A 15036-nucleotide genomic window follows, 5' to 3' on the forward strand; every position below is an offset into this window, starting at 1 on the left:
CTCTTGGTGTTGTACATTCTACGGCTTTGGATACCTTGATAGTGACAAGTATCCACCATTATAGTATCATACAGGATATTTTCACTGTCCTAGTAATCCTCTATGTTCCTGCTATTCATCCATCTTTTCCCCCAACCCCTGACAATCACTGATCTTTTTACTATCTCCATAGTTTTATGCCTTTTCCAGAATGCTATACATTTAGAATCACACAGTACATAGCTTTTTCAGATTGCCTTCCTTCACTTAATAAAATGCATGAGTTTCCTCCACGTCTTTTCATGGCTTTGATAGCTCATTTCTGAGTAATATTTCATTGTCTAGACATACAACAATTTATCCATTCACCTACTGAAGGGTAACTTGGTTGCTTCCAAGTTATGGCAATTATGAATAAAGCTGCTATAAACATACACAGGTTTTTGTGTGGACATAAGTTTTCAACTCCTTTGGGTAAATACCAAGGAGTGAGATTGCTGAATGATATAAGTATATGTTTAGTTTTGTAAGAAACTCCGTAACTGTCTTCCAAAGTGGCTGTACAATTTTGCATTTCTACCAGGAATGAATGAGAGTTCCTGTTGCACCACACTTTTGCCAGCATTTGGTGGTGTCATTATTCCAGATTTTGGCCATTGTACTAGGTGTGTAACGGTGTCTCGTTGTTTTAATTTGCATTTTGCTGATGGCTATGAGCACCTCTTCATAGGCTTATTCATCATCTGTATATATTCTTTGTAGAGGTGTCTGTTATTATCTTTGGCCTCTTTTTTAATCTGGTTGTTTGTTTTCTTATTGTTGAGTTTTCAGAGTTCTTTCTATATTTTGGGTAACAGCCCTTTATCAGATGTGTCTTATGCAAATATTTTCTCCTGATTTGTGGCTTGTCTTTTCATTCTCTTGGCAGTGTCTTTTGCAAGCAGAAAATTTTAATTTTATTGAAGTCCAGCTTATCAATTCTTTCATTTATGTATCATGGCTTTGGTCTTATATCTTAAAACTCATTGTCAATCCCAAAGTCATCTAGATTTTCTCCTGGTATCTTCTAGGAATTTTATAATACTGCATTTTTCCTTTACGTCTGCAATACATTTTTTAAAAATAATTTTGATTGGCGTATAGTTGCTTTACAATGTTGTGTTAGTTTCTGTTGTACAGCAAAATGAATCAGCCACACATATACATTTATCCCCTCCTTTCGGACTTCCTTCCCACTCAGGTCACCACAGTGCGTTAAGTAGAGCTCCCTGTGCTATACAGTATGTTCTCATTAGTTATCTATTTTATACATAGTATCAATAGTGTATATGTGTCAATCCCAATCTCTCAATTCCTCCCACCCCCCTTCCCCCTTGGTGTCCATACATTTGTTCTCTATGTCTGTGTCTCTATTTCTGCTTTTCAAAAGGGATCATCTATACCATTTTTCTAGAGTCTACATATATGCGTTAATATACGATATATTTTTTTCTCTTTCTGACTTACTTCACTCTGTATCACCAAAAAATCTACAAACAATGCTGGAGAGGGTGTGAAGAAAAGGGAACCCTCATGTACTGTTGGTGGTAGTGTACATTGATAGAGCCACTATGGAAAACAGTATGGAGTTTCCTTAAAAAACTGAAAAAAGAACTACCATCTGACCCAGCAATCCCACTACTGGGCATATACCCAGAGAAAACTATAATTCAAAAAGACATATGCACCCCAGTGTTCATAGCAGCACTATTTACAATAGTCAGGACATGGAAGCAACCTAAATGTCCATCAACAAAGGAAAGGATAAAGAAGATGTGGTACATATATACAATGGAATATTACTCAGCCCTAAAAAGGGACGAAATTGGGTCATTTGTAGAGATGTAGATGGACCTAGAGACTGTCATATGATACATTTTGAGTTAATTTTTGTGAAGGGTGTAAGGTATATTAGACTGTTTTGTTCATTTGTTTTGTTTTGCATGTTCAGTTGTTCTAGCGGCATTTGTTGAAATGACAGTCTTGGCTCCATTGCATTGTTTTTGCTCCATTGTCAAATATCTTACAATCATGTTTATGTGGGTCTATTTCTGGTCTTTCTCTTCTATCCATTGATCTATTTGTCTATTCTTATGCCAATACCATACTGTCTTGATTACTGTAGCTTTATAGTAAGTCTTGAAGTTAGGTGGTGTCAGTTCTCCAACTTTGTTCTCCTTAAATATTGTGTTGACTATTCTGGGTCTTTTGCCTCTTTATAGAAACTTGAGAATCAGTTTGTCAATAGCCACAAAATAACTTGCCTGGATTTTGATTGGGATTGCATTGAATCTATAGATCAATTTGGGGCACCTTTACAATATTGAACCTTTGTACCCATGAACATGGAATATCTCTCCATTGAGTTTAGTTTCCTTTGATTTATCAAAGTTTGATAGTTTTCCTCATATAGAGCTTATACATATTTTTTTATATTTATAACTCAGTATTTCATTTTTATGGGTGCTAATGTAAATGGTACTGTGTTTTTAATTTCAAATTCCACTTGTTCATTACTGTTATACAGAAAAGCAATACCTTAAAATATACTTTTGTGTAACCTTTGTACTAACCTTGTATCCTGCAACTTGGCTATAATTGCTTATTAGTTCCAAGAGTTTTTTGTTGATTCTTTCAGATTTTCTACATAGCCAGTCATGTCATCTGTGAACAAAGACAGTTTTATTTCTTTCTTCTCAACAAGTATCCTTTTATTTCCTTTTCCTGTTTCATTGCATTAGTTAGCACTTCCAGCACAATGTTGAAAAGCTGTGGTGCTTTTGCTTGCTTTGTTTCTGATCTTAGTGGGAAAGCTTCAAGTTTCTTACCATTAAGTTTGATATTAACTGTAGGTTTTATGTAGATATTATTTATCCAGTTGAGGAAGTTTTTCCCCATTTCTAGCTTACTGAGAGCTTCTATCATGAGTGAATGTTGAATTTTGTTGGATGTTGAATTTTGTCACATGCTCTTTATGTATCTGTTAAGGTGATCATGTAATTTTTCTTCTTTAGCCAGTTGATGTAAAAGATTACATTAATTCTTTTTTGAATATTGAACCAGGCTTGCATACCTGGGATAAATTCCACTTGGTCATGGTGCACAGGCTTTTTATACATTGTTAGATTCACTTTGCTAATATTTTGTTGAGAATTTTTGCATCTATGTTTATGAGAGATATTTATCTGTAGTTTTCTTGTATTGTCTTTGTCTGGTTTGGTTTTAGAGTAATGCTGGCTTTATAGAATGAGTTAGAAAGTATTCCCTTTGCCCCTATCTTCAGAAAAACATTGTAGGGAATTGGTATAATTTCTTCCTTAAATGTTTTGTAGAATTTATCAATTGAACTTATCTGGGCCTGGTACTTTTTGTTTTGGAAGGTTATTAATCATTGATTCAATTTCTTTAATAGGTATAATCTTTTTAGCTTGTCTATTTCTTTTTGTATGAGTTTTGGCAGATTGTGTTTTTCAAGGAATTGGTCCATTTCATCCAGATTATCAAATTTATGGGCATAGAGTTGTTCATAACATTCCCTTATTATCCTTTTAATGTCCAAAATATGTTTGATTTTTAAGAGTTTGTATAGTTAACCACTAAATATTTCCTTAAGAAATATTTTAAAACATATTGTCTGTGTCATTATAGAGTCATAAAGAAAACTGTTACATATATTTTTTAAAATTTCTTTAATTTTTAAAAATTTTATTTTATATTGGAGTATAGTTGATTATGCTATATTTTAAAAAATTATCTTTAAAATTCAGTTTTCTGAAGTTTTGAAAATTGTTTATCCATTAACTATAAGATCCATGGAATATTAGTAAATTTTTGCTGAAACAAGTACAGTGTAAATATTTGTAGCAAAATGTAACCTTTTCTACTTGTGACTTGTGAGCTATAGAAGATGGAACTAAGTTATGACTGTATCTATTAAGTATTTATACATGAAATATTTTGTTATTATTATTTTTTATTTATTGATTTTTGGCGGTACGCGGGCCTCTCACTGCCGTGGCCTCTCCCGTTGCGGAGCACAGGCTCTGGATGAGCAGGCTCAGCGGCCATGCCTCACGGGCCCAGCCGCTCCGCGGCATGTGGGATCTTCCCGGACCGGAGCACGAACCCGTGTCCCCTGCATCGGCAGGCGGACTCTCAACCACTGCGCCACCAGGGAAGCCCCATGAAATATTTTGAATAAATATAGTCACTATGCTATGTTATATTGTATATTTATGTTGTTTTGTATAACAGCATTCTTCCTCTCCTACTTCATATATCCAGTGTTGATGCTACAGACATCTTAATAAACATTTTTTCAAGTAACGAATGAACCCAATCCCATTAACAAGTTTACCGTCTTTGAAAAAAATCATATCTATATTTAGTCAAAAATTTATTTTAGTAAAAAATTAATGAAAACTTCAAATTAATAGAAATAATTTATGATACCAATTTTAAATTTCTGAAAGGCATACAAGACTCAGGCATGTCCAAGGTTACCATGAAACTATTAGTTTCAAGTTTATACACTCAAACATCTCTCCAATTCTCCCACACCCCTGCCCCTAGTAACCACGATTTTACCCTACTTTTATGAGTTTGGCTTTTTTATTTTATTATTTTTTTTGTGGTACGTGGGCCTCTCACTGTTGTGGCCTCTCCCGTTGCGGAGCACAGGTTCCGGACGCGCAGGCTCAGCAGCCATGGCTCATGGGCCCAGCCGCTCCGCGGCTTGTGGGATCTTCCCGGACCGGGGCACGAACACGTGTCCCCTGCATTGGCAGGCGGCCTCTCAACTACTGCGCCACCAGGGAAGCCCTACATTCCATCTTTAATTATGCAACTCCATAGGAAATTAAACTTAGAAATGTAATATTCACTTTTATTTCACACCTTTGTTTCCTAACTGCCTCTATTCTAACTACAATGTCCCTCAAAATGCTATTAAAAGTAATTCCTCAAAATTCACTTGCCTCAGCTTTGTCACTCATGGTTGTAAGTGATTTCATTGGTTGAAGGTTCATATACCCTTAAACCCTTTTAGCATAACTGGAGTGCTCATGCTCCAAACTATTAATGTGGGCTGGCTATTAATGCTTAATTAGGATTTTCCTTTATATTTGAAATTGCTAATTTTGTTGGTTTGCTTCCTTTTCTTTTCCTCAGTCTGACAATTTAAAAACTTTTTTCAGTTTTATTGAGATATAATTGTTTTTCTTTTGGGTGCTGATATCCCCCGATGCTGACACAATCCATGACCTTGGCAGCATACTGTATTTTTCTTGAATTATTTCAAAATTTGTTTTTGATTTTTTTTAATTTGAATTAAGATTTAGTATAATTTTCTCCTTCTTGTATATTTTCTCCCTTATATACTGCTACTTAAATTGAATGCATTATGATATGTTTTAATATTTTACATACAATTTGTGCATTTTCTCTGTGTAATTTCCCTTATATACTGCTACTTAAATTGAATGCATTATGATATGTTTTAATATTTTACATACAATTTGTGCATTTTCTCTGTGTAATTTCACTTTTAATATTTTACATACAATTTGTGCATTTTCTCTGTGTAATGATTAAGGTACATTAAGGTACAGTAGACCCCACTTGTTTCAAATTTTTTTCTTCAGAATTTTCCTCAAAACAGTTATTACTTCCTTATTTCTTAGGCTACAAATAAAAGGGTTTAGTAAAGGAACTACTTCTGTAAACACAATAGCAGCTGGTATATCTTTATCCCATTCTTCAAGCAAATTTGGACTAATGTACATGAAAAAAGAGATCCATAAAATAATGAAACTGACAAAAAGTGGGATGCACAGCTAGAAAAGGCTTTGACCCTTCCCTCTTTGGATTTCATTTTGAAAATAGTAAAGAGAATGTAGAGATAAGATATTAAGACACTACCTATTGTGAAGACTTGAATTGAGCCTGAAAAGATAAACAGTACCAGTTCATTGACATAAGGGTCAACACAGGAGAGCCTATATAAAGGAAGAATATCACAATAAAAGTGTTTGATGTGATTTGATCCACAGAAAACTAACCTGAATAGAAGCCCTATATGAGTCATAGAATGCAGGTTTCCAGCTATGTAGGCCCCTGTGGTCATCTGAATGCAGAGTTCCTTTGACATCCTGGTATGGTACTGCAGAGGGCTGCATATGGCCACATAGTGATCATAGGCCATTACCACCAGAAGAAAGCAGTCTGCAGTTTCAACAGTGCAAAGAAAATAAAACTGTGCCATGCATTCATAGAGGGAAACCGTTCTGTTTTCAGAAAAGAAGTTCCTTAACATCTTAGGAGTAATGGCACAGGCACAGCAAGAATCCACGAGAGTGGGGTTGCCCAGAAAGATGTACATTGGTGTGCAAAGATGATGCTCTTTTGAAATCAGTATAACCAGGCCAAGAATCCCCACCATGGTGATCAGATACATGGCAAAGAACACCACAAACAGAAGGGTCTTCAGCTCTGGGTAATCTGTAAATCCTGTGAGGATAAACTCATGTTTTACAGTATGATTTTCTTTAGCCATTCCTGACTCTGCTGTTGAGAAAAAATTGTGGAGAAATGAGTACTAATTTATAATATGCCCAATTCAACTCTTGAGCTCTCTCTGGCCCAGAAGAACGAGGAACATCTTCCATAATGCCTTCACAAGTCACGTGGATTTTGGTGTATGCCCATTTCTCTGGGCGTATCAATCTCCAGGAGCTCTTAACTTTTAAGCTAGTTATTTAACATTTTCCCAGCATATTTTCAAGAGAAAACATCAGATTAGATGCACAAAGATGGCTTTTGAGGTCTTGAGAGGAATATTCAGTGCAAAAAACTTCTCTATATGGATTAGCTAAAGCTGATTCATAATTTAGGTGTCAGCAGTTGGTATCAATGTTCCCAAACAATTTCAGTGACAGTATCTGTGCAGATTAACAGTGTTGTTTGAAAGACTATTTTTGTACACCCATGTTCATAGAAACATTATTCAGGATAGTCATAGGTAGAAACAACCCAACTCTCCACTGCTGGATGAATGAATGAACAAAATGTGGTATAGACAAAAAGTGGAATATTATTCAGCCTTAGAAAGGAATGACATTCTGACACATGTTAAAACACGGATGAAATTTGATGACTTTATGCTAAGTGAAATAAGCTAGGCATAAAAGGACAAATATTGTGTGATTCCACTTACATGAATTAAAGGTTGTCTGGGGAGGGAAGGAATGGGGAATATTGTTTAATGGGTACAGAGTTTCAGTTTGGGAAGATGAAAAATTTCTGTAGTTGGATGGTGATGATAGTTGCACAACAATATAAACGTAACACCACTGAACTGTAAATACTTAAATATAGTTAAAATGATAAATTTTATGTTATATATTTTTTCTACTATAAAACATTTAAAAAAACTATTTTCATGGTCTTTATGGTATTTATGATGTCATTTAGGCACGCAATATAAAATTGCTCCTGTGTGCATGTGCATATTAAAATCTAAAGAAATTTAAATGCTATCAAAAGAAATTGAAGCATCCTTAAGGGTTAAAAATTGATAAATTCAGGGCTTCCCTGGTGGCGCAGTGGTTGAGAGTCTGCTTGCATTTTGGAGAGAAGATCTCTTTCCTTTGGCTTCCTGCAACTGTTTACTAACTTTTAAACTCAGACTATTTGTGACTGATACATTTAGAAACAATATTAGAAATGAACATTTGAAAGCTATATAATTTGAATTATTATTTTTTCATTAAATTCCTTACTCTTGATAACCTGAAGTCTAAAAAAAATGAACATTTTAAATCTAGGTAATTTGAATAAGTTTTTTCATTAAATGCCTTACACTTGCTGACTTGAAGTCACATAACATAGTTTTCCTTCATTTTCTCTAGTTGATGCTAATTAATCAGACAGAAATAAGTTTTACATTGATATTTTATTTTTCTAAAAATCAAAAGATAAACTAAAAATCTCCTTAAAATTACATCAGGGGTTTAAAAGAATGGTTTAAAAATATATTCCTTCCTCATATAATTTATTTAATACATAGGGAATGTCTGACACAAAAATTTTAAACATTTCATTGTAGAGGCTGTTAAGCTGTAAGTTATATGGCAAACCACATTTTTAAAAGAAGTTCACAAAACTTTGATAAGGTTTTCTGTAATTACTATAAACGTATGCTTTTACTTATCTATTTTTGGGTAAATTTAGGCTTCTCTTAAATTCAGAAGTGATGCAAATAAATGATAGTCATTTGTCCAGTTCTTACACAATGGACCTTAGGGTAGAGGAAAGACTTTAAGGAACTTAAAAAATTTAAAAATAAGAATTGCAAGGCAAAAACCTTAAAGAACTTAAATAAATGTTTCTGGAGGTTAATATTTCTACCAAAAAATTTTTAAAATTCTTTCCCACCTGGATTTCTCCAATAAGAGTTTAATAAAGGCTAGATGGTTGCCTGATGATGGTTATTAAAGTAGATCCAGAAATAAAACTCTATCATCTTGATTGTTTAGAAGAATATTTCTACCAACAAGTCAATGATAATATTTATATCATTGCTAGAGAATGGTTCAAATATTTTAAATAATTCTAAAGAGATTTAATTGGCATTGACATCAGAGTACTTCCTGAGAGACCTAATCTCCTAAACATTACAAAGCTACTAAGTTGGAATAATTAAATGTATCATTTGAAACCTAAAGAGTAAGGCAAATGCCCATTTCTAAGCCAATTTTAAGGGACATGTTTTGATTTTAATTTATATAAGTTTATACTATTTATCTTTATTACCACTCTGAATATAAAATTCTAGGTGGGAAAAAAAATTCCCACTGGATTGGTCAGCAAAAGCCTCATAGAGGAAGTGGGAACTGAACTAGGACTTACTGACTCAGAGGAGAGGTTGTGTGAGCAGAGGTCTTAAAGTAGCACCTTTCTCACCTCTTTTTAAAGTCAATATATAATTTCTAGAATATTCCTTTGAACTTACATTCATAATATCTTTAATCTTATACCTTAGTTACTAGAAGTAACCTTTACATTTTTTAATAATAATAATTTAAAAAATAACCATTAAAATTGCCTTGAAAATCCAGAAGCACCTTCTGGAGATATTTCTTTCCTCAAAATATTCCCTTATTAGGACTTTCTCATCATTTATAGTGCAATGAATCCCTATTGCCCATCAATCAGTAGTCACAATTTGTTTGGTTAATTACATATCTTGATTTTCCTAATCTACATCATTTGAATTCACTTTATCTTCTTATACTTTGCACTACCCTTTACCATCCCTAAGCCAAGCCCGTCTCTTCATGGCTTTCTGAATAAGTCACTGTCATTCTTCATGTGGTGCATTTTACCTTATCTATATTATCCTCACCATTTTCCTCCATCTATCCAAATCCTACCCCTTCCTTAATGGTCAATCCAAGGTCTACCCCGGACAAGCTCATCTGTCCTCTTCCCTCCTCCCAGGCTCTTATTACCCATGTAACACCTTCTCAAGTCTCAATATTTGCCTTGTGTGGTCCTCTGGCATTTATGGGTGTAAGTCTTATTCCCCCAGTTCGATTACAACCTCACTTATATCAGGATTATGCATATTTCTGAGATGTACCCTGAAGATACACCAAAAAACAAAGCAGAAATAAATCCCTTCCCTCAGAATTCAATTCTAGAGCAATATGATTATTTCAGGTGAGGGCTACATCACTATGACGATGCAGGACCAAGTCTGTGCTGAAGTACACTGTAGGGAAACTTTCTCCTATAATGAGAGTTTGTTAAGATTTCCTGGGACGAGGCTCTACCAAAGCAACTGTGGAAGAATGATGAACGTTGCTTCTAGTTCACCTCCTACCCATGAAACAATGTGAGCTCAGCCAGATATTCATGGAGTCAGTGAAAAGGATCATGTAGCTCATTTCTTGTTATTTTAATTTTCTTACAAATATATAACAATTTTTAGGCTTACTTAAACATTTCGAAAAGTCCTCATGTTCAGTACCACAAAACAGCTGCCGTTTCTTGCATCATTTCTTTGCACATTCATGCGATAAGTACTTTATAGTGCCTACTATTGTCAGAGGAGTCAGCCAGAGGACGTGACCACTGGTTGACCTGAAACCTGGACCTGGACAGTTGGGTAATTGCCCCCTCCCCGTCCTTAGAATGTACTTCTTGCCCACTGTTCCCACTGTGGAAGCTGTTCCGAGGATGCAGCCTTGAGAAAGCAAGGTGCTGTTGAGACCATCCAGATGGTATGAGATCTACTTGTCTTGCAACCAACTGCCCAAGACAAACCTCATATATAAGTTCTCTTGCTTATTAAAACTACCACCTACTAATCTAGAGTTGTTTGCCTCTTTCTTTGGTCTCTCCTTGCCCTCTGTGTATAGGGGCCAGTTTGCAAACCAACAACTCTGTATCATCACAGTTATAGATTCTGTTCTCATGGAGCTTACATTCTAATAGAGGAGACTGGGGAAGCAAACATAAATAAATACATAAATAAGAAAAATAGCAAAAATTAGTAAGTGCTGTGCTGTGGGTAAAATGGAGTGGTGTGATAAAGAATAACTGGGAGTTACTTTAGATCAGATGATTGGAAAAGGTCTATAGGAAAGGTGAACAGTCAAGCTGAGACATGAGTAGCAGGAAACCAGCTGTGGCAGTTTAGGGATGAGCATGTTAGGTACAGAGGCTATCGTGAAAATTCCTTAAGGCAGCTATAAGTTTTGCATGTTTGAGGAACCCATAAAAGGCAGAGGAAAGTGGATGATGATGGGATTGAAGAGTTGATCTTGCCGAGTTTGTAATGCAGAGTATGGAGTTTGCGTTTTATTTTCAGCTCAATGAGAATCCTTGGGAAGGTGTATTGAGTTCCTATTGTTGCTCTAACAAATTGCCACAAACTCAGTAGCTTGAAACAACACATATTTTTATTCTTTCACAATTCTGGAGGTTAGAAATCAGAAATGATTCTCAATGGGCTAAAATTAAGGTGTCGACATCCTTCCTGGAAGCTGTAGGGGAGAATCCGTTTCCTTGCGTTTTTCAGCTTCTAGGGTCTGTCTGCATTCCTTCGCTCATGGCTCCCTTCAATCTTCAAAGCCTGAAAGGGCCGGTTTAATCTTTCTCACATTGTACTACTCTGATTCTAACTCCTCTGCTTCTGTTCCCACCATTTAAAAAATTATACTGGGCCCACCTGGATGATCCAGGAGTATGTAATTCACCCTTGTCGTGTAACATAACATACTGACAATTTCTGATTACTGTAGGTGGACAACTTTGGGGGGACCATCATTATGCCTACCAAACCAGAGTTTTTTAAAGCAGAGAAATGGCATTACCGTATTCACGTTTTCAGAAAACGGATCATTACGGGTAAGGATGAAAGTGGGGAGACCAGTTAAAAGGACACTGTAGTAGTTCAGAATTAGGCTGGTAGCAGTGGACATGGAGAAATGTAGATGGATTTGGGTTGTGTTTGGGAGGATGAGTCAGCAGGATTTGCTAATGATTTCTATTTGAGAGGGTGGTAAAAAGAGCAAGTGGGGAAAATGCCTGGATTTTTTGCCTTGAGCATCTGAGGAGAACATAGTAGCATTTATTGAGTTGAAGGAGACTTCAGGAGAAATATTCTAGGGGGGATAATGGAGCTAGACATACGAGTTTTATTTTATCCATGTTATGTTTGAAATGCTTATCAGTTATCTGATTGGAGATGTCAAACAGGTAATCGAATATAAAAGACAAGGCTGGAGATTAGGAGTCATCAGCATATATATTTAAAGCCTTGGTACTGAGTGAGATCATTTAGGGAGAGTGGGAAGACAGAATAGAGAAGGGTGACTGAGAGAGAACCCTCTGGTACTCTCTGGTTTAGATTAGACCAGATTATCTACCATACAAAATGCCTGGTGGGTATAGAATTCAGTGGTGTAGAAATTACAGGAGGTATCCTAAAAAAGATGAGGTCAGAATGCCAAATCAAGGAGCTTGAATTCTATTTAGTAGGACCTGAATAAATTTGTCAAGGGACTGACTCTGTCAAATCTGAGTTTCAGAAAAACAATTCTGTGTGTGACTCATTGCTTTATTCTCTATGCTATATTTTGCATGTTGACATGGGATAAATGATAAATTAATAAACAAGTGTTTGGGTGCCCCTCATGTATCATGTTAAGATTAAAGCTGTGGAATAAAGATGACTTTAAGATTGTTATTAAAAAATCCTAAGACAACAAAAAAGACCCCAAATTTAATGATGAATTTTTGGTTTGCTCTTCTGATAAGGTCTGACCCCTTGTTGAAGAGTTGACAGTGTGGGAATTCCCTGGTAGTCCAGTGGTTAAGACTCGGTGCTTTCACTACTGAGGACCTGGGTTCGGTCCCTGGTCGGGGAACAGGATCCGTGCGGCGAAGCTAAAAAGAAAAAAAAAAGAGTTGCCAGTGCTTATTACAATGCCAAGCACAGTGCTAATAAGCAACAGTAATTCAAAGCTGTGTAAGTCTCAATCCCTGTTTACAGTAACTTCCCAATGCGCTAGGGAGGCAGTCATGTAAACAAATAATTAGAGTGCAAGGTGATAGAATCTATAGTATAATCATACGTTTGGAACTATGGGAGAAGAGATGGGAATGACTTAATTTGTCTGGGGGTGTTAAAAATGCTTTCTGGAACAAAACTGTCTTTTTCATAATAAAATAACATTCTAGTTTGGCAGTAGAGCAAATCTCCATGTGGGAGGGGCAAAACACATCCTTGAAACCTTTTCCCAGATTCTCATATTCCCCCTGGGGAAGTAGTCACCACTACTGCCAAAACCATGGCATTGGCTGCCAAAAAGGCATTGCTCTCCCAATCACTCTGGCCCAAGTGATTTCCTGTAGCAAAGAGAAGATTAACAGGGCTCATTCGTACATGCCCTGACTAGACTTAGAGATAACCACCGGAAACAAAATGTAGTAATATGCAACTAGAGGAGTAGTACTCAGACCTTTCTCTCCACCGAGAAAGCAAGTTGGCAAATGATGTTGACTGCGTGATACATTCCTGTGGGCTTTGTCAGGTAATGAATAATTGCTCATTGGCTAGCTATGATACCCCTGCATTTCTCCCATTCAAGGTAGTATATTATAATGTAAAGGAATGAGGAAGGTATTATTGAGATAATATGGAATCCATCCTAGTTTATGTGTGTGTGTGTGTATATATATATATATATATATAAAATCATATTAAACTATGGTAGTTTATTATTAGAAATGGATTGTGATGCATCTCATAACTGATTGTGACACATCAAGGCGTTGAAATCGTCTGAATGCTGCTGATCTTGATAATCTGGTTTATATAAGTGGGTCAGTCATCCTGTCTTTAGGGTTCCCTATAGCAAGGCCTCCTTACCTATCCCTAAGTCTATCTCTGACAGGCAGATTTTGTCTTTTCCCAGTTGCCTGGAAATTTAGGCGTGGCTAAACCCCACCAGATCTATTGCTAAGAATGTGAGAGGCAGGAGCCCCCCTTCTGTTATTTTGTCTGAGGACTTAGTTCTTCCCCTTGAGATTGACATTAGGAATGCCCAACCCTTAAGGGAAGCTTCCAACCTTAACCACAAGAATAGAGCCACATCTTTAACAGAGAAATCATATTAAAATATCCTACGATTAGGCTCACTATCTCTATAAGAAATACACACACAAACACACAAAAAAAACAGTTGGGGGTATTTTATTATGGATTACTCAGGAGAGGACATTTGACCCTGGCCTTGAAAGATATGTAGACATTTTCTCAGCAGAGAAGGTTGGAAAGGGAATGCTAAGTTAAGTATCAGAGGCATGAAAGCTCATGAAGTGTTGGAGGAATGGAAAGCAGTCCCCAGACTGGCTGGAGTGTAGGGTGTATTAGCAAACTTCATTCTCATAATTATGTTATAGGTGGATGACTCAGTGCTTGATCTGGTTTTGACATCTTCTGCCTGAAATACATATTGAATGACTCAGCTATTCATAATCAAGTAATTACTCGGGAGAAGTTCTAAAGTCATTTAGTACATACCAGACAGCATTTCTGAATTTGTTCTTATAGTCAGAAGACTTCCTAAGACAAATGTAGAAATTAAGAGATAGAAAGTGGTATACTGAGCTGTACTCAATGGAATAATCCATAACTGGAGACATGGAACTTGCTTTCTTATTCTTTCCCCCTCCCTCCCTCCCTCCCTCATTCCCTCCCCTGTCTTCCTTCCTTTCTTCTTTCATATATACTTACAACTGTTTTTTATCATTTTATTCACATATATTGTGTGTCTACTCTATGTCAGCCACAATACTCAGCACTAAGGTTAAGCGATAAACAAAAGCAGATGTGGTATCTGCCTCCCCTCACCTTATAGAATTGGGAAGAAGAGACGGGAGACAGACATTAACCAAATAATCACCCAGATGAATTGAAAATTACAACTTTGCTATTATGAAGGCAAGGTTATTGGAGATATAAGACTTACAATAGAGAGGTTTATCTTAGTCTGAAAACGCAAATAATGTAGTAGCTAACCCTGTGGGTTTTGAAAACAGGACCTAATTTTGAATCTTGGCTATGCCACTTTATAGCTGATAGTGGGAAATTTACTTAACCTCTCTGTGCGTCAAGTTCCTCATTAGAATATGGATATTATAATAGATTATACTCTGAAAATTGAGACTAAAAAGTAGTTTAGAAGACTTAGTGAATTATGTGTAAAACACCAGAAGAGAGCCTGGTTATAGTAAGTGTTCAATAAATACTAAATGCTATCACTACCACCACCACCACTGTCGTTATCACTTGAGGTAGGGAGGAGGTGACAGAAAGATTTCCTAAAGAAGTGATGACTGAACTGAAATTTGGTAAACAGAATTTTCAGGGAAAGGTGGATGGGTGAGTTGTGAGGTTAACATATACAAAGGCCCTATTTCTGGAGGATACATGACAATTTCAAGGCA

General features: G+C 36.1%; 1 protein-coding gene across 1 annotated transcript; it reads right to left on the reverse strand.

Annotated features, from left to right (window-relative positions):
- Positions 1 to 5642: 5642 nt before the first annotated feature.
- On the reverse strand, positions 5643 to 6898 carry LOC307186998 (olfactory receptor 5K1-like; the record flags this gene model as incomplete). The annotated part of the gene is given in 2 exon segments (XM_079922738.1): positions 5643 to 5809; positions 5812 to 6898. Coding segments are annotated over 2 exon segments (927 nt in total). The 5' UTR covers positions 6572 to 6898.
- Between the last annotated feature and the right edge of the window lie 8138 nt (positions 6899 to 15036).

Source organism: Stenella coeruleoalba, assembly GCF_951394435.1.
Source record: "Stenella coeruleoalba genome assembly, chromosome: 5".
Lineage (NCBI taxonomy): Eukaryota > Metazoa > Chordata > Mammalia > Artiodactyla > Delphinidae > Stenella > Stenella coeruleoalba.